Source organism: Phycomyces blakesleeanus (genome assembly GCF_001638985.1).
Source record: "Phycomyces blakesleeanus NRRL 1555(-) unplaced genomic scaffold PHYBLscaffold_12, whole genome shotgun sequence".
Taxonomy (NCBI): Eukaryota; Fungi; Mucoromycota; class Mucoromycetes; order Mucorales; family Phycomycetaceae; genus Phycomyces; species Phycomyces blakesleeanus.
The window spans coordinates 882407-903443 of record NW_017265145.1 but is presented as its reverse complement, the minus strand read 5'-3'; the positions used below and the strand labels follow the sequence as shown (position 1 = coordinate 903443).

Sequence of the window (21037 nt, the reverse complement as noted above, 5' to 3'; positions counted from 1 at the left end):
GATACTTGCTCTTGGTCTAAAGTAGATAATGCAAACTAGCATTATATTTTTATGAATTTCTCATGGTTTGGAGCTTTCAATAACCGATATAAGGATATAATATTCACACATTTGATACATTTGCTCTTCTACAGTTCATCGCATGTCCTTAATCACCTTGCTGTATATCTCTCTCTCCCGATTGTATTCTAAATATTGCTCTTTTTTTTTAGTACTATATATATATACTGAGAGAATATATGCACAAACCTTTATTGTGCTTTGGTTTCTTGGTGAATCTTGAAAACTAAAAGACAAAAAAAGCGTGCGATATTTCCAGAGAGATTTCTCCCGATTAAACAAAAATCTTAAGCCGAGAAAAAGTCAAGGGGCAATTCTTGAAAAAAAAAAACAGATGATAACCCTTGGGGGCACTTACAACAGAAAGGGACAGAAACAACATCCTTTAGATTATTTTTTTCTCGAACATAGCCAAAGAATAAGAAAGAATAAGAATACACACTCATAGTAATTGTGCATCAGGATCTAGAAATGTTTCGAAGGCAAAATACCAAGGGTTGTTAAATAACTCGGGCCACAGTGTAGTATATGCAGAATATTTCAGTGGCAAGGTAGACATAAAGTGGTCCTAAAAGCCTGTGGGAACAGAACTCTTAGGGGACAGGGAGGTTTCTTTTTAGCATAAAATTAGGGGGTAGTGTTGCACAATAGAAAAAGAAAGGACATCCTACCAAATACACTCAAACTTTACAGCTCCTTATTGTGTCTTGTCTGTATCTACATTGTGTGTAGCGACTTTTTTCTAAAATAAACTGGCCGTGTCCTATTCATTTCTCTATAATCACATTTAAATTCATTAAGAAAGAAATATCTGAAAAAAATCTGAAAAGCATATACATTATTTTTGCTTTTTAACGTTCAAAATAAAAAGCAGTTGAGTTAAAGGCTTCCACAGGTCATTACATCTTATACCAATAATATTAAAGAGGATGTAAATTTTCGTATTTGAAACAAGGAATGGAACATCTGCATAATATGTATCAGACTTTTAACGGTGGAGATACATATTAAAGAGCATATTATTTTCAAGTTATTATGTATTAAGCTGGTTAATCACAACAATCTTTAGCCTGAAGGGCAGATTGGCATATCAAGTCGTTCAGCTGACGGCACTTCCTTTGTTCCTTGAGAGTGGTAGGTAAAAGAAGAAGAATACCGACTGTCTTGCTTTGGAATCTTCACTTATATCACGGAATATACCTTTAGAATATGTAAGTAGACTAATCGTAATAAGGCTGATCCATATAGAGATGTTATTAATTATTATCTTACCTATTGATGGAATATATATATATATGGGTGTGGGTGTGGGTGTATGCTTGTGTGTGTTTATTTCGATTTATTAAGGAGCTGGCTCAGTAAAGTATTTTTTTTTGTAGTGGTTAGTGATGTATTTCGCTTACCAATCGCTTACAAACAGCCGCTATTTTACAATTTCTATATGTATACTCTTGCGGATAATATATGAAATGTGAAAATAGCAAAAATAGAATTATAGTTCCTTTTCTATAAGCTAATACTAATAGCTATAAAATTCATTTTAGAACAAGACTATAAAACGATGGTCTGTGTTGAAAGTAAAAGCTAATAAATTTGATAGGTTCGAAAGCCATAACTACACTATAGAAAAAAAGGTGACTTTTGAGCGAAAGATGTAAAAACGGTGTTATAAATTCTGCCATTCCCTATAGTGCTAGTCAGGATTAACATTGATTAAACAAGCTCCAATAAAAAAAAAGCTACTTTCAGAGTATCTTGTTGTACAACATCAGAAAGATTTTTCTTTACCGACATAGGTATACACTATATATATATTATATAAAACTATATAATTTCCTTCTATTTGACTATCGCCATATATTTCCCTTTACCAAAAATAACAAGGAATTCAATGGCAAGCTTCTTCTTCTTTTTGTATACACGTATACTTGCTCCACTTGAAAATTGTCTACTTCTTTTGAGCAATATATCAAGAGTATACTTGTACAACTGTTGTCCGCATGAATAGCTAGTCTTTCTTTTTGAATAGCCGTTTATTTAAATAATAGACTTCTATAATTGTCTTTGGCTAGAAGGATTTTACTCTCTTTTATCAGATTCAACCAAGCCTTTTAGTGTGGGTATGTGTATTTGTATTGCTATAGTGATAACCGTAGTAGGCGGGGAATACAAGCTTCATGTTTCATCTTCAAGATTTTGTGCTGTTAGGATCTTCAAACTCTGTTTTTCCGCCATCTTGTTTTCTCAAGTTCATCTTACGAGAACCGGAATAATTCACGGAATTCGGCCGTTTTCCTTTTAATAGTTTTTATCTTTTTTTTTTTGAAAAAATAAATAAAGGAATGGAAACAATAATATTTTCTGCCAACAATTAGGATTAAATTCCTATCCTGACTAATATTAAGTCAAGTACCGGAGTGGAATAAGCTAATCAGTTTGATCTTTTACTGTTTTTTTTTAGTTGAATAAGATCCATACATATATATTCTGGCTGGAAAAATGTCATGTGGAGAACAAGTTTAATAGAACTTTTTATATAAATTATTTGAATATCTATTTAAATCTTGTAAACTTCAAGAGTTGTACAGTGTATATAGTATAATGCGTGTATAGAAAGTAAAGTAAGGTAAAGGAAAGGAAATAGAAGGGAAGGAAGGGAAGGCATAGTAAAGGATTATAGAGAATATAAATAACCACAGCCTGGTGGTCATTTGCTTCTTTTTGGCATAAAGAGTGTAGAATCAGATCAGGACAAGATTCTTCTAGAGTTTTGTTTCTTAATATGAAAATAAAGAAAGGTCTTTTAAAAGGCTGAGAAAATAAAGGAATGTAAAGGTGTAGCTGTTACTGTTTTGAGGACCGTCCATTAGAACCATTGCTGCTGTGAACACTACCAGTGCTTCCGGTAGACAATTTAGATGAGGAGCTTGAGATCGTCGTTCCCTGTCGCTTTAATGAATCGGGGGGTGATCTGCTATTGGCAAGTCTTTTGCTTGCAGCGACTACAAGCGTATATATGTATATAAAAAAGTTTTTATTATTATTATATATTAAATATTAAAAATAAATAAATTGATAAGCTGATCGTCAATAAAGACTATTATGCTTATTATTAGTATCATCAATTTACCTCTTACTGCTGTTGCCTCCCGATCGAGCTTCTTAATCACAATCTCCAGGCGCTTAAGCCATTCAGTCTGTTCCTCGAAACTCTGGGTGTGTAATACATGAACAGTAGGTGATCCCATGTAAGTCGTATTCAAGGTATCGACTCCCTCAAACGACGAGGTAATTTCAATGCAAAACTCTTGGCCACCCGCTTCGTCTACCGAAAGAGCCCGAATGCGAGCTCGCTCGAGATTCAAGTGCCCTTTGTATTGCAAAAGAGTCTTGTTCTGGTCTTGTTTAGGTCGTACAAATACGAGAATGTCTGAGAATAAAAGGTAGGTGCGTTCCTCCCCTGTGGATCTTGAATTGATCACAACGCGCGACAGTTGGCCCTGTAGCACGAGCCTCCGTTGAGCCTTCACACCAAAAGGTGCACCGACAAGAGCCTGTTGAATCATAAGCACTTGGTCCACATTATCGGCATCTTCAACCCTACACCCACAAAATTAATATCAACAGTCCATATCACTATTATTATTATGTGCATACTTTGGTCTGATCTCGTCTGCAATTACAAGAATTTGCTTTTTACACTGCATCAGACCAACATAATCCGGGTGCATGGGTGAGGTGCCATCAGCAAGTTGACACATTAATTGGGCATATCTGTTGACACAGCCTGCTGGAATTTGAAGTAGAGACAATAATGTGGCCCCTCTGAGGATTGGGTCTTTGTGCGCTGCCTATTTAAAAATTAATTTCAGTTGAGCTTATAAATTGTAATTAAACATACATCAATAAACTTCTTGAAAGGCTGGTAGCGAGTGAGTCGTTCGTAGGTTGTAACAGCAAATCCATAATTATCTAAATATGAGTGGTAGACTCCCAGAGACCTAAACTATATTTTGTAAAAAAAAATATGAATAAATACTGCTTTTGTCCCAAAAGCGCAATTCATTTTCACTTGCCCAGGTTTGGAAAACATCGGACATGATCTGGGTGGGACCCCAGATACTAAGACTATAACAGACTGTTAATATAATCATACTTTATAAAGGATCAATTAAAAATAATAATATGTACCGTTGTTCAAGACTTGCAAGTATCTCACGGTGAATTTCAAGTATTTCATCGAAATTTCCAAAAAGCCATTTTAGCTCACGATCTGTGCAAACAAGCTTTTTCATTCCAAGAAAGTTAAATGAAGATTGCTTTGAATTCTTTCGAAGGGGGTTCAGAAACGCACTCAAGACAAGCTCGAGTGATTCAAGGTAGGCTTGTTCAGAGGTATAGAGTTGATGAATAAGAGCCTCTCGTTGTCGGTGAATCATTTCGTGGTCTGTGGCACAACGATGTTTTTAGGGATTTATTCTTATTGAACTTAATAAACGTATTTGTGCACAACATGGCTGGTACAACATACCGATCAAACCATCATCAATATCGTCGTAGTCTAGGCTGTCAATAATGCCAAATTGGTCTTCATCGTAATCCCCGATTGCGTTCTGATTTTCTAGCGATAGATCGTTTGTCATGTTGGTTAGGGTAGATATATCGTTGGAGTAAATTGTAGGCGCATGGCCACTGCTGTTGCTGGAAGATGTGCTTTGAAGTGTATTTATGCTTGGCGGAGGTTGTCTTGGTTGCTGACGCCTGATTCTTAGCTGACCATTCTCGTCGATATGAGGCATAGTCAGAGAAGTTAAAGTTCAAGAAGACAAGAAAAAAAGGAATGGAATAAAAGGATGAAGAAGGAATAAAACCAACGAGAGTACAAATAGAGGCGGGATTTGAGCCCCTCTTTTTTAGTCTGATCATCGTCACAATACAACACACACACATGGCTCTGTCTTTTAAAAAAACATATCACAAAAAAAGAAGAAAACTTGCATGGCAGGACGACTATTAAAGCACTGGTTGAAACTACGATAGACACACACGCACTCCCTCACACTCACCCACGGAAGTATTATCTCGAATACCCAAGTACAATCGAAAGAGACACGACTATTTAGTCATAAAAAACATCAGTTTCAGTATAGTTTATTTGCAGGCCTGGTTATTTCAAATTTATCGGACCATTATCTTGCCAGATCGGCCTTTTTATATACTTGCTGGTACATGAGCTTTTATTATTACTATTATCAAAGAAGTTTTTTTTTAAATGTATAAATATATACACATACATAATATGTGTTTACTTGTTTCAAAAATAAAAGGATATCTACTGTACATGAATTAGAAAGATTTTCAAAAGCCAACGTCCGATAAAAATATATCAATATCCCTCTCTCTCTCTCTCTCTCTCTCTCTCTCTCTCTCTCTCTCTCTCAAGAGATCATCATTAATAGTGGGAGAATAGTAAGCTATCTTTATTACTAGTATATTGACTTTTTAATTTATTTAATATTTTTTGGAATAGAGGGGATTCTCCACTGTTATATTGTCTTGAATACCAGTCATTTTTGGGTTTGCCTTTTGGCTAGATGTGATGGCTTTTGCAGGTAGTATGGGAAATAAAGAAAATCCCATTTTTCTCATAAGCAGTGCTGATAGACGCGATACATCCCAAGAAAGGGTTCGAATAGATGATACCTGTCGTCTGATAAAGAATAAAAATGGTGATAATGAACGGTACATTGTATGGGTTGATAGACGATGGAATTTGTAATGCACTTGATTTAACTGGGGCAGCACGGGAATACATTGTGCCTGAGAAATGTCTTCATCCGCAAATATTGCTCGTACCCTGTGGATAGACGCTTTATCCAAAAAAGATTCTGATATGTTTTTTCTGGTTCGATATTGATTGGCCCAATGTCCAAACGCATGTCTGCTATAATCAACATGTTGCAGTGATCATTTTGGTTCCACCTTCTTTCAATATCATTCTCGTAATGGTAATCTAACCGTACCGACTTTTATTCATAAATTATTATAAAAGATAACCAGGAAGACGACGCATAAAATGCTCATCCAATGTCATGTTTAGTCCATACATATAAACATGCCAAATATATATATATTTCATCCTTTTAAATTGAAAAATAATAATAGTTCATGATAGAAGATAAAGCATTTCTTTATTATTCAACTGTTCATCAGTGGTTATGTTTAGGCTCCTATAGCTTCAAAAAATGAGATGATATACATATATTAATAAAACACAGCAAAAAAAAAGGTATAAGCATAATATTGAGTATTCCCTTCTCTGGTATCAATAATTACTTGGTATCAGCTTCGCACAATACCTGCTAAACATGTTTTATGGGGCTATAATAGTTGGACGCTAAGATAGCCAGTAATCCTTGCCCATCATCAGACCAGTTGATATACTCATTATCTCATTGCGACCGCAATTCTTTGTGTATCTCTGTCAAAACTTTCTCATAGACTGGAATATACTAACCAACCCCAAGCCTCTTAAAACATCTAATTTTTGTGTCTTTACAGAATAATACTTACATCTGCTAAAAGAGGAATTCAGCATCTCATGTTAAGCGAATTAGTCATCTACTAACACTTGCTTTGGAAAACTTTCTGTCCTCTCATTTATATTTAAATATTTTCTAGTAAAGTATCTAGGTTTAGACAATCCGATTTCTTTTACTTTCTTAATGCTTTTCACATTAGACATTAATGTCAACGTCTATACTTTTGGTTTCTCAAAAATCTACTAGATGCATGTACATAATTTACATCTTTCTGTAAATATTAGTCCTATTACTGTAAAAGTGTGTGTTGCTTGATGATAATGTTGATTTGATGTTGGATTCGATTAATAATATAAATATAAAATAATACTTTCATTTTTTTCTTCCTTTTCTTGATTTTTGGCTGAGATTGAAACGCTTCTCTATGTAAGTGTATACATATATATATATTTATTTATTTATTTGTTTCAAAAATAAAGGATATATTTAATGACAAAAGTATTCTATAGTATCTTGATTGAAACGACTTCTACCCGGAATCAACCGTTTATCCATCGATAAATGACCACAAGGATACTTAATAAGAACATGAAACGGATAGATCTGAAAAATTGTAACAACAGAAACGTATATTAAACAACGCTTGTACCTACGATGATGAGAATACAGTGTTTCTACTTAAGATTGAGACAAATTAGGAAATGATTTAGACGAATCAAAATGTAATCGTAGACAATATGCTTACCTTTTGTGGGCGAAACGAGAATGAAATTTAGACAAAGAGAAATTAGTTTTCAGACAAAGTAGATATTTATTCAGACATTCTACCTGTAATTGTCTAAATGGTTCAAAGAGAAAAACTATTTTCGGTAGTGACGGGATTGTTATTGCTATATCTCTTGCTATTTTGATTGTTGTGGTGATTGCTACTTGTTTGCTTGCTTTTATCAGAACTTTGGAAAGCGGTCAGACTTTTGTATTTTATTTTTATTTCTGCACAAATACGCAGGTTCATTAAGAACGTCTTCAGCGGTTAGATTTCGGAAGATATTATATATAGTGTATATTAGCCACACCGAGGATGGAATACAGGTCAAAAAGAGATGCTCAAATTGTACTTATTTTGCAGACCCATATCAATACTGAATAAAGTATTTAAGATTCTGTCAAATCATGACACCAACCTCTTTAGCCTTCTTACGCTAATTTGTCTATTTTCTCTTAACACCCAATATTTTAAAGCATATATGTGCTAATATATAGCTCTTGAAAAATAAATAGTCAGGTCAATGTCGTATTCTCGAGGAAGACCACACCCAATTTCTTTTAAATTGCTGAGAATCCTTCTTCTGTTTTAACTGAAATAGTAGAGAGCTTAACACATAACTTTATATATCTTAATGTTTCTCGTAGCACGGCTTATAATTATATGACAGCTTGATGTAATCTATCCATTAAATAGACACAGTTCTAACCTTTGGGAGAAAATAGCAAAGAAAAAAAATCAACAACGGTACAATTCGGCTCAAAAGTGGGAACAGACTGACTTGGACTTCACAACAAATTGCGTTTTTCTCAATGAGTCAGCCTTTCCCATTAATTTGAAACGAGATATAGCTCGGTCAAAGAAAGATAATCCTACGATAATCACAGTACCTACGGCTAAAGCGAACAAGACATCGAAGTTAGGAGCAATATCTGCTACCGGCTTAATTAATGTTAGCTTAAGAGAAAACTCGGGCGTGTGACTGATGGACTACGGCACCGAAACAGTGACAGGGAATTATTTAAGCTTTTTAAAGGCGATTCTTGATGAAATGGTCAAGTACTCAGAAATGAAGGGACATTATCTTGTCATGAATACTGTTCTTATCAATAGATCAACTGATATAGGAAAGCACATCCACTCAAGAGGATATCGACATGTGTATTTTCCTCCATATTCTCCTGAACTGCATCCAATTGAGTAATTCTGGCTAGTTGTCAAAAGTAAAGTAAAGCGAAATAAATTATTGGAAAAAAAATCACCAATGACAAGAATCAGTGAGGCATGCGATAGCTTATATATAAGTGGTTTCAGAGGCTTTGTCTTTCATCCTGCAAAATATTTTGGTAAGTGTCTCAACAAAGAAAGATTATAAAACAAAAAAAAAAAAAAAAAAAAAAAAACTCGGGAAATTCAGTGAAAACAAGCAAAGGTGGTGGATGAGGGGTGAGGGTGGAAGTGTGGCTTCAAACGGTTTGTCAAAAATCTTGGTATAGATATCGCAACAACAGGTGCTTAAAAGAACCTATCATAAAAGTGGCTGGTTCATAAGGTGTCGGTTCGTTTTTTATTTATTCGATCATTTTTCTCATCTCAATGCAGTGTTTGGGTTTGACAGCCCACAGTTACTAACGTATTTTCTTATTCCTCCCACAAACTCTTCTTGCATTCAATCCATCATCAATATGGTTTTCGTGGTAACGAGTAAATATATCCCTGGCCTTATGTGAGCTTTAAAACCATTACATATTCTTTCAATATCAGACTGGAAAACTGCCCTGAAAAAATTGTTCTGGTCAATCATTGTTAGGGCACTTTTGAATGTCGTTTCTTTTTATTTGTTCACTTTTTTCGATGGAAACTGGCATAAAGTATGTCAAAAAAATATGGTCTTGATTCTGCCATTTTCCAGAAAAACCCATTCCTCTATATTGTTACTAGGTAAGTGTATCCTCTAGCCATGTTTCAACACAAGAACGCCAATGACACCAAAGAGGTAGGCTCCAGGGTTGTTACCACAATCGTAATCTGCCAGCGCAAATACACTGAACGGGTGGCAGGTATGTGACTTGGTGATGGGACAGGAGGAGAGACGGTGTTTATGCATTTGGTGAGCTAAAATTGCTTCGAATCTGCCGTAGTTGGTAGATGATGTTGGATGTGGATATGCATGAGGTTTGTGGCGACGCTAGAGTGGTAAATACTTCTTGCAAGCAGGTCAAATTGAGAGAAATTCTTGTGCTCATGGAATCAGCGGTGGTGGTCAGTTGAAAAGTCATGCACTTGGAACCGATACATGGCTTCATTTTTGTAGCCAAGCGAATATAATTGACGTGATCAATATGTTGGAAACTTGGGGGCCAATCACTAGTTTAATGCCATCTGAACGTTGGAGACTTACGAGCCATACATTGATGTACATGGTGTAAGTAGGAGGTGGTATTGATGTAGTTATTGCAGTATTTTTCTCTTTTCCAAATGTTTCACGGTGTGCATCGACGTAGTTGGTCCTTCCATAAGGTTCTATAGTATTGGTCATGATAGCTTCACTATTAAAAATGTTGTGAATTATGGCGCCAGACAACACCTTTGCAGTAAAATACCTGACTTGTGGACGTAATTCCCGGTCATTGTTCAGCATTTTGCAAACATCTGGAGACAACTCAACCGATTGGCGTTGCCGAGTTAGCTTTGCGTAAGGTGAAGATGCAATGACACGCTCAAAACCTGGAACAGTCGTGGACGCGGATTTCATACAAGCAACTTTGTCCGATTCATAAAAAACGCTTCAATGGCGAAATGGGCATGAAAGTATCGTTATATGTGATGATACAATTGACAATACGCTCATGAGCCAGGAAATTTTGCTCCGTACCGCCTTTTTTAAACATGACCAATAGCTTTAGCTGAAGAGTATCCACAATGAACAAGGTCTTTTTTTTGTCATTTGCATGACTGCCTGTTATTTGACAGGTATTGATCACCGTTTCGCCAAAGTTCCGTCTTCATACTGTCAAAATTTGGGGGACGTTATGGATATGCTGGCGGGATGCTGACAGGACATGATAAAGAGACCAAATTGAATAATTAGGCGTACTGTCATTCAAGATTACTTTTTTTTTTTGCTGGAGAGTCATATTTTTATATGTTTGTTAAATGTTTCAAAAGAAAACCAACCCTAAGCAGACAACGTTTCCTAGTGGGGGACAACATTTTGAATCTTATGGACCACAAGTTATGTCCATTCTGAAATGACCTTTGCATGATTATTCTATATCTTTGGAGGAAAGGGTAAAAAGAATTCCAACATCTTTTATCCTCAGCCTTTGCTTCTGGCGCGACTATTTGGGAACTTTATTTGGTGCTTTCGTACTGGCTTTGGCTTTTCTCAATAACAAACCTTAGATTATCTTCCGTTAATATATATGCGAAAGAAAAGAAAAGACACTCTACGCGTAAGAAGCCCAATAAAGAGTAGAATATACAACAATATTGCGTCACACTTTAATGACAAAAACTCTTTATGATATTCTGCATAGCTGGCTATTGATATAGTGTATTTGTGACTAATTATTATTATTTATTGGCCAAGTCTAGATTTAGAGCCACTAATAGAATATATTTTATGAATTTCAGGACACATCATTTTGTCCTGAAGGATTAGAGAAAGACACCTGACTCAGAGCATAGTCTGGTTAAATATAAACGTCGTGCCCCACCAGAAAATGTTGGTCCCGTAGGATTAGCGTTTTTTTTTGTAAACATTTAACAAATATCGAAGTATAATCCTCTAACCTCAAAAAATAATAAATTCGAGTGATAACACATCTAATTATTTAATTTGGCTTCTTTAGCATTTCTGTAACATTCCACACAACAAAACGCCTTAATAAGGCATGCTGTAACGTACAAACACTCATAAATGAAATCACAGTGCAATTCTAGTAGTAAAAAAAATGACTTGGCAGAATTCACGATGTCTTTATACTGATATTCAGTTATTATACTACGGCTTAAAATACCTTTGTCAAAAGTAAATATAAAGTGTTTTTTTTTTTAACTAAACTGATATCCTTCTATTTTTCAATGGAGCCTTTTTTAATGAATTTGAGTATTTGTAACTTCCTAATAAAGATATGATCCCCAGATGTACATGAAGATCATTGTAACACTAATTGTTAAATACTGCATTTCCATTGGCCAAGAAAATCGTAAGGCTGTGTTTCGAGTTCTGCCATTTCTTACAATGAATACCAACATCTTCTTACTGTCCTTGGTTGCACTGTGACACATTGATTTTAATGGGCAAGACACGTTGATACAAAGGTCAGCTTGGTCCCTGAGAATTGTCTTTTTCTTCTTACCAAAATCAGTTTGTGTCCCATAACTCCTTCTTATATTAAAGACAAATAAATTTCTTACTTCCCCATTCAATACAAATATATATATAGCTTGGGGTATTACTTTGATCAAGGAAATTAGGCTTACATATATATATATATAGCTATATGCATATTGACAAATATATTCCAACATTATATCGTTAAATCCAATAAAGCTTAAACACCCATTAATCAAGTGTACAGGTAGCGAAATATAAAAATAATAAATAGTGAGGTATATCAATTGCTGGTAAATTAAAAAGATTTATTATTTTTCAGATATGCTTTGTATGTGACTTATCTTTAACAGTTGTACTCCAAGAAATTTACTCTTACATCCAAAGTTACAATGTATGTCTGTATAATTCTTTACTATTATTATTGTTATTACTAAATATTATCTTATTAAACTTAATTTCAAGTCAAGTAAAGCCAATTATATATGCATTACCTTTAAACCCCAAAATCTCAAAGCGATCATTTCTTCTTCTTTCTATCTTTCTTTAAGTAAGTGCTAGTATGTGTGTGTGCCTGTGTACGTATTTATTACTTTGGTGAATGTTTAAACAAGATATCTAGTTATTTACACGTGAAACCACGCAATCCTTTTGTGACGTAGCAAGCTGGATTTGCAGAACAAAAAAGAAAGCACTTGTTATAAGAAAGGGAAAGGGGAGTTATATGTAGTAATTGGTTAGAACTCAACAAGACATTTAACCTTTGGACGTCTTTCATCAGCGATGGAAGACAGCCAAGGCAAGTTTGCTAGAAGATTGAGCATCAGAAAATCATTATTTATTTCAATAATTGCTGCTGTAATCTACAATAGAAATATGCAGAGTTTGTAGGTGTGAATCCACCTCTAATCGTCCTTTATTTCATCCTTGCAAGTGCTCCGGTAGCATTCGCTTTGTCCATCAAGACTGGTCAGTTTAAGCCATGCACATAAATGTGCATATTAAGAGTGAACTTGTTTGATTGAATCCCCATCATCTTTAGCCTGTTTGAATGGCTTTCACACAGCAAGAAAAAGTGAGATTCAAAAAATGATTTTGCATAATCGTGAATTCATCTTTCAAATTAGTAATATTATTAATTACAAAGCTAATCCATACCTACATTAATTATTGTTCATTCAGATACTGCGAACTATGCGAGCATCATTTTGTTTTCACACCAATCTACAGACAAGACATGCCGGATCGGATGCCTTTACGGATCATATGCCGACAATCCATTCGTCATCTTGCTTTCTTTCTCCGGGGCTTTCTCCGCGCAATTGTTGTGATTCTAGTTTGGCTTGTAGTAGTGCCTTGCCTAACCCTTCTGGCGTGGCGCTTTTGCTTTTGGAGCGGGTCAAGATTTGACTTTTCAAGTAGTTTGAAAGGCTTGGTCTCACCAAGTCCAAATGAGTCAACTACAGATTCCTTGCCAATAATCGGTCCTCAAAATAACCCAAAGACAAGTTCATTTGGATTTTTTGGGTACACGCAAAGGTATTTATAAATGCAACTAAACAACCAAAATATCCAATAGAAAAACACAAGTACAAACAAACACACATGCATACACCTACGCAAATAGGCATATGAATATATATATATTGATTGTTTTGTAAATCTTTTTTAGGGAGTTTATGGAGGATTGTTTTGAAGGCCAAATAGTCACTCTTTTCGTCGTTGTCGTATTCGTGACAGCATATCTTTTTAGAGAATGGGTAATTCAAAACACACCAGAAGAAAGAAATATCGAATTCTTGCCAGAAGACGAATTGGCAGAATTACCGCCCCTTATTCAAATGAATCCAGTAGACCAAAATATAAATCATTTCACTGGACCTGCCGAATTGGCTGATATGTATCAAAATGAGTTTCTAGAAGCAAGTCAACATGATAGAGAAATAAATCAACACCAAGAGGCAGGGCACATTCTGGAAGAATTCAGAAGAGAAAATGAGTGGATACATAGAAATTCTAATCGAGGATATCCTAACAGCCACCAAGACAACCATCGTCAGAGTCGCTCAAGTGGCTCGGATGATGATACCTCAGAACAACAGCTTTTGTGGGATCATTCGCACTTTGAGGAACAATACACAAACGACCATGAAGAAGATTATAATGAGAGTGAATCAGGGGATGACGCTGCCACCTTTGTACCTTCATCCACAGACAGTCTTTTGTCTCGTATAGACAATTCTTTGGAAAATATACAGAATTCTGCTAGGGCACTATGGTCTCCTGAAGCAAATCCATATGAAGATAGTGAAATACACAGCGAAGATGAATTTTTAATGTCAGAAGAATCATCTGCTAGTCGTAAATCTTCGTCTGGATCATCTGATCGAAAAGGAAAATCACGACTGGAAAGAGCTTCTTCGATAGAATACGACGGCTATCTAGATCATCGCATAGCAAGTGAATATAGCGAAGACGATGCAGGTGAATCTAGCAGTCGACAACCCTTACTAGCTAGCTGGAGAAGAGAGCATGATCGATTGGAAATAAGAGAAAATAGTCAGTCTGCAAATACCCGATGGAGAGCACCCGAATTCGTTCCTTCGCCAGAAAGCGCAATAGATGGTGGAAATCGCACTGCTTCCCCAGTAGCTCCGACATTGATGCTAGACTCAGACTCTCAGAATCAAATCCACGAAATACCCTCAGACGACGAGTCAGACAGAGATACAGAAGAAGAGAATCCAATAGTAGAAGAAGATGTATTTGATTTTGGCGAAGACATTGAAGGCGTTTTAGAAGCAATTGGAATGCGTGGAAACCCTTGGATGCTAGTACAGAATGCGGCATTAATGTCATTGATGGTTAGCATATTCCTGGGTGTATGCGTATGGATTCCTTACATGACTGGACGCATTGTAATTTTGGTAAGTTTTTAAACAGAAAGAGGAAAAGAGTATGGGTAGGTTTATGACTATGACTATTAGATTCGCCCCACAAGCTTTATCCAGACGCCCATATATATTCTCAGACTATTCACAGACCCATTTGTGGATTTTTTCATGGATCGTGTGGTACTCTCAGTTTATGCAACAGTTGACGCCAGCTACTTTAAGAACCATGTAATTACAAAGCGACTCGACGTAGCACTTGAAAGATTACTGTTGTGGACAACAGAATACACAGCCCAGATATTACAGTTTATACAACATCAAAACCATCAAGAATCAGCATTAAAAATTAATTCGATGAATCACACAGTCAATGTACTAGATACAGCAATATCATTTGGCAAACAGACGGATCTTATGCAGAAAAAAGTTGAAGATTTAGGGTACCTTGCTCTAAAACGATGGCATCAATTTGCAATTGGTCAAACCTGGGCTGACCGCTCAGTCTGCGTTACAGTTGGCTATTCTGTATTGATAATTGCTGGCTCATGGTATCTTACACGACCTACAGCTCCTGCAAGAAGAATTCATGGAAACACACTCAAAGATATCATCTGGCAACAAGGCATATTTCTCAAAGTATTCTTCCTCATCCTACTCGAATTAATCATATTTCCAATCATATGTGGGGCTCTTATCGACATTGCCACCGTTCCATTGTTTTCTGATGGTTCCTTAACATCACATTGGGCTTTTATTCAGAAAAACCCTTACTCTGGCTGGTTTTTATATTGGTTTGCTGGAACTGGATTTATGTTTAACTTTGCAGTATTTGTCACATTGTGCAGAGAGGTCGTACGGACAGGCGTAATGTGGTTCATTCGAGACCCAAGTGATCCTCAATTTCACCCTGTACAGGAGATGATCGAAAGACCTATTACCTTGCTTCTACGAAAACTCAGCTCAAGTGCAGCCATGTATTCCACCCTCATCATAATAGGAATTGGATCAGTTACTACAGTTCTTGGCTATTGCACTAATCTTTTTCCTCTTTCATTGAACTTTGGGTATTGTTTTTTTAAGAAAAAATAAGAACGAAAAGCGTGCTTCTGTTTGTCTTTTTCTTTTTACTAAGCATAGTTTTCAATTTTAGAAAACCCCTATCTACTCTTCCAGTTGATCTTCTGGCAATCCAATTCTTATTGCCACTTTTGATGAACTATATTCAACCGCGAGAATACACCAAGAAACTGATGTCCTTTTGGTGGCGAAGTGCTTCGCATTTTCTACGCCTCTCGTCATTTATGTTTAACGAACGTCATCCCGAGGAAGAGGGCGTTCATGTGCGACGAACATTCAAAGCTTGGATATTGAGAAAAGAGACCCAGATTAATGATACTATATTCAACGAGGTTTCTATTGAAGATGATGATGCTGATGTTGTATTCAAACGTGATGGCATGTTTGCACGGGTGCCTAACCAAGATACAGTGACTGTTCACCCAGAGAGGCGTATGATTGTTCCTGTGAATCCCTTTACATTTGAAGCAATTGAAGAAGAAGAAAGATTGGCAGGACATCCTGCTGCTGCTTCTCCTGAAGAAGAGAGACATGTTACTACAGTAGTGTACATCCCTCCTCACTTCCGCTTAAGGGTACGATTCCCAAAGCAAAACCAAAAAAAAAAAAACTTCTGGGTAACAAAACTGATTTTCCTTTTATTTCAATTATACTTTTCTAGATTATGATGTTCGTGTTTCTTGTGTGGGTCTCTGGGTCAGTGGCTGTATGTCTCCACACAATTACTCCACGTAAGCTCTAGAAAATGTTTAGTCTTTGAATATTTTAACAGCAACAACGACAACAAAAAGCTAAACTTGGGACACACTAGTTGTATTAGGGCGTAGCTTGTACAAAATGTACTTTGGCCCAAATCAACAAATGGGTGATATTTACGCCGTGATCCTAGGCGTATTTGTTATGGTGCTATTTAGTGTAGTTATCGATTGGGTTAGTCAAATAATAGGACGTACAAAGCAACGTGGGCTAGGAGCGAGTATTGAGGAAGGCATGATACATGTCAAACAATACATGTTATTGGTAAGTATCTTAATCTAGAAGGTTTGGTCAACGATTGTGTTACAGAGACTGATGGAAATGGCGTATGTAGAGTGTAAAGAGTATCTACATATCGGGCATCATTGCCCTGATCCTTCCGCTTCTTCTAGGTGTCACAATAGAGCTCTACCTGTTCATGGTCCTTAGAGCTTCCGAACCGAGCGATGAAATTACGATTCACCTATCACAGGTAAGTCGAATTTTGGAATTAAAAGAATTGTTCTTTTCTGGGTGTATACCAAATGTATAAACACATAATTATCTCAGGACTGGGCACTTGGAATTGTCTGCCTTGGAATTATCTATGGTGTGATTTACGTACTGCCCAACAATGCCTTACAACGCAGGATTGATCAAGTAGTAGAAGATGGCATTTCGAATCTTCGCCTCTGGGCAGTTACACGTTTTTTATTTGCACCAGTTGTATTTGGATTATTTATCGGAATAATATTGCCCGGTATACTAGCTATGGGAGTAATACGTGCTATACGTAAGCTTAGTCTGCTTGGATCCGTACTTTATATATACTGAAACTACTGTTTTTGCTTTGTAGCTATAAGTAATCCAGTCACTCAACTACTTGTGTTCCGATATTCTTACCCTGCCGTACTGTGTATAACTATTCTTTTTGGACTTTTTACCGGCAGTATTAAGCTTATTCGTTTATGGATACAGACAATACGAGACGATACATATTTGATTGGGAAACGGCTACACAACTTGGGCGAAACAACAACTGCATAAGCAAATATTGACCTGAATTTGCCACAATACATATATATATATGAATTCATAACCATTGCGACACTATATATGTATCTAAAAAATAAGCAAGAGCAAGTGTCAGAGACAATAATATTGTTAGCTTCTAGCGATATAGAAAAGCTTGTAGAAATATATTATAAGGTAGGGGATATACCACCCTAAGAAGACAAGCTGTATATGTTGAATAAAACGGTACTCAACCTCCAAGAGACTGAATATTGGTACTACACTTTACTACGTAATGAGTACTGTTTTAGGTATTTCATTTTGGTAGAGGCCATAATTTTCTAAATACGCCTTTTTAAACTATACTCACGGAGATGTCGCAAGAGAAAGGATCGGGTCTCATTAGAAATTGTTCCATTGATTATTTATCTGTACTCAAGCATTTATTGATTTAATTTAATTATGTTTAATTCAATTCGATACAATACATTAGATGTGCTTAAAAAGCATAATTATTAATTTAACGATTGCACAGGTCTCATAATTCTGCCTTGGATGGTATAATTGTTTTGGTTTGGTTTTTTGTTTCTTTTATATTGAGTTGTACTTGTGTTTCTGTAGATTGAGAGATTTCTTTGGATATCTAATAATTTGATCTAATAAGTGTAACAATTGATTTTTCGAGCGCACTCTCGGTTCTTGGGTAAATATGGTGATTCTATTTCAAAGATGAATATAAAAGGCAAATTATAGATCTGGAATGTCACACTATACACATGAAAGAATAGAGGAATTGATTGGACAGAATATACAGTTTTATGCACCGCTGAAAATCTCAAGAAACCGTCGACCGGAGATGTTCACAGTATTTCTTTGTTCATATTGGTGACAATTTCTGGAAAACTCTTATTCTGGAAATGTGATGCAAATGAACTATCATGTTTTATTTTGTACCCCTTTTTCCGAAATGGTGTCGCAAGAATACAAATTAAAGTGTTGTATTTTTTTTTTAAAAAAAAAAACTTTTCGCAGTTGGTACAGACAGATCAAAACGATCAAAACAAGCACAGCCAATTAAAAGAAACACATTCTGTCCTTACCGATTATCATTGTATGAAGACTGGTTAAACAGTTGATTTAACATTTTATTTTATTTTTGCTTTTATCGATTTATCTGTTTAGACTAAGAATTATACATTATGGTAATGAAAGAGTGAAAACATCGATGTCCAGCAAAAACTAATTAACGATTGCTTCTTGGCTATTCTAGAGAACTTCGCACACTTTCCTCAAGCTTCCTTTCGAAGCACGGATCAAAAAAAGGAGGTTCTGCTGTTTTCTTGAATGACCAATGCTACTATCATAGAAAAATCAGGATTTTTTTTATTGATCTGATCAGCCTGTTCAGCTACCATAACTAAATAAACATAGTCGGAAACATATAATTGAACAATCGTACCCTGAAGAACATAGATATGATAATAAAGAACCTCTTTAAACTTCACGTTGTATATTCTTCTATCTTTTCTAATAAATGTATTTTGTAAGATATCACTGTCCTTTTCATGAGAATCACAAAACCATGCCTAAGAAAGTAGAAATAGCTTGAGACAGTCCTTGCTTCTTCTTTTGACTGGTTGCTATAGCACAAATTTAAGAAGCTCTGTATTTTCTTGAATTGTGCGATATTAGTTCCCAAAAAAATTGACCCTGTTTTTATTTTATTTTTGATTCTTTTAGCGACATATTTTTGCAAAAGATATATACTTTTGGCTAACCCTCAATGCAAAAAAAAAAAAAAAAACTTGACCAACCCGTATTTCTGGCTACACAGTCTGACTTACAAGTTCCTCGTGACTATTTTACTTGATCCATTGATTGGAAGCATGCGAGAATTTTACTGTGTGTAGATTATTTGATGGTAGTTATGATTACCTACCAAAATAAGAAATGGCCGTGCCATTTTATTCGACCTTTCATCTGCCTTTCCTAGACACAAGAATATTAGATGCAATTGAAGACTATATTGATTTATTAGTACTAACCCATAAATCGCGATGAAATTTAAGCTGATCTAATGTAAAAAGAAACTCTAGAAGGACAAATAAAGATGTCAATGGCAGTATCTGGTTAAGAAACACCTGCAATACTGAATATGGTTTTTGGTGGAATATCCTACTCTTTCCACACCCATGCAATGCAGTGCTGAATCGGCTCCCCTTATTTTTATATTATTAATATTATTATTGAAATGAAACTGTTTTGATCTGGTTCTGTAATTAGAGTACCCGCATTTCAGTACCTGAAAGTAAGATTCAGCCACTCGGATACTCCTAGTTGGAGTATGCACTCCATGTCACCCCGAACGCGGCGAAGCTCAACTTATCGGATGGTATCTTTTTAATGTTTTATAATCAACAACAGGCTCTCGTTAATAGCTCAGTCTAAAACTTGCATTTCGAAGAAATTATGTGTGTACCCATTGCCTGACAAATAAGAGAAAAAAAGCAATAAAACAGAAAATAGGCCAGTTTATTGAGCCACAGAATATATTACAATAACTTCATTACATATTGCTGTTTGTTGAAGAGATGAACAATCAATTGGACAATTTATATTATCCCCTTAAAAGGTTTTCAATAAGCTTAGCTATACTATGAGTTTTAGTAAACTTAGGCAAAGTTTATAGCCGCCAAATACGCTCAAGCTTTCTGCTGCGTTAAGCAGGGAGTGAAAGAAGGAGAGGTGAAAAGGGGGTTTTTGTGCGCCACCCAATTTCCTTATTTGTCAAATTCTTCTTCTACAGAAAATGAGAGGGAAGGCCACACTCGCAGCGCTTAATATTAACAGTCAGAACGTGATACAATTACCTTTTATCGACCTCACACCGAGTAAAATATCTGTTTATCCCAGTTGAAGGAAATTGATTGGGTGGAACGGCAAGTTGCGGGTGCATAAAAAAACAGAATGTATAGGCAGCAATGATGGGCCCTCGCACCAAATCAAGTATTTGCCAATGTTGCCTTTATTACCTTAACAAGTAGCGTAATTAAGAAATATTGAATATTGAATTAAGCATGCTCCAATCATAGAACCTTAATCGCGCTCTATTGTTTTGTAAATTTGGTACCTATATAAACGGCCAAGTAGTCCTTCTTCTCATTCCTTGTCTCCTCCAACACTTTCCTTCTCTACCAACCCATTACACTCTTTCGGATCATCTAACAATACAAAGATGCACTCCCCTTCGTTTTTCTGGATCTTGCTCATCTCAGCTACCTTTGCTGCCCTTTCCATCTTCGTCAACGCCGCACCTCTTCCCAGAGATACTAATGGCGACCTTGTTACCTCTACTGGATTTTACACCGATAGCCCACTCGAAGTTCAAAGCTTAGAAAAGCGTGGCCGTAAGAGCCACTCCAAGAAGAGAAAGCACCACAAGAAGGCTTCTACCACCAAGAAGACCACCAAGAAAACCACCAAGAAAACCACCAAGAAAACCACCAAGAAAACCACCAAGAAAACCACCAAGAAAACCACCACCAAGAAAACCACCAAGAAAACCACCACCAAGAAAACCACCAAGAAGGCCACCACTACCAAGAAGACT

At 36.0% G+C, this 21037-nt stretch overlaps 4 protein-coding genes across 4 annotated transcripts; 2 read left to right on the top strand and 2 right to left on the bottom strand.

Annotated features, from left to right (window-relative positions):
- Positions 1–2083: 2083 nt before the first annotated feature.
- On the bottom strand, positions 2084–4924 carry PHYBLDRAFT_77962 (hypothetical protein). Its single transcript, XM_018443318.1, has 8 exons — positions 4592–4924; positions 4252–4507; positions 4137–4188; positions 3962–4066; positions 3718–3911; positions 3191–3660; positions 2539–3062; positions 2084–2454 (listed from the first exon to the last, which is right to left on the bottom strand). Exons 1-7 carry the CDS (start codon positions 4857–4859, stop codon positions 2905–2907), a joined length of 1503 nt encoding a protein of 500 aa, XP_018290977.1. The 5' UTR covers positions 4860–4924; the 3' UTR covers positions 2084–2454; positions 2539–2904.
- Positions 4925–7367: 2443 nt separating this feature from the next.
- PHYBLDRAFT_65136 (hypothetical protein) lies at positions 7368–8350 on the top strand (the record flags this gene model as incomplete). Its single annotated transcript, XM_018441402.1, has 2 exons — positions 7368–7405; positions 8065–8350. 2 exons carry the CDS (start codon positions 7368–7370, stop codon positions 8348–8350), a joined length of 324 nt encoding a protein of 107 aa, XP_018290976.1.
- A 1117-nt stretch (positions 8351–9467) lies between these two features.
- Positions 9468–10123, bottom strand: PHYBLDRAFT_169195 (hypothetical protein; the record flags this gene model as incomplete). The annotated part of the gene is made up of 2 exons (XM_018436019.1): positions 9468–9668; positions 9770–10123. 2 exons carry the CDS (start codon positions 10121–10123, stop codon positions 9468–9470), a joined length of 555 nt encoding a protein of 184 aa, XP_018290975.1.
- A 2635-nt stretch (positions 10124–12758) lies between these two features.
- PHYBLDRAFT_187244 (hypothetical protein) lies at positions 12759–17686 on the top strand (the record flags this gene model as incomplete). The annotated part of the gene is made up of 10 exons (XM_018439354.1): positions 12759–12782; positions 12855–13246; positions 13380–14634; positions 14695–15665; positions 15752–16253; positions 16340–16409; positions 16499–16698; positions 16769–16906; positions 16984–17206; positions 17270–17686. The coding sequence occupies 10 exons, from the start codon at positions 12759–12761 to the stop codon at positions 17458–17460; spliced, it is 3966 nt and encodes a 1321-aa protein (XP_018290974.1). The 3' UTR covers positions 17461–17686.
- Positions 17687–21037: the final 3351 nt, after the last annotated feature.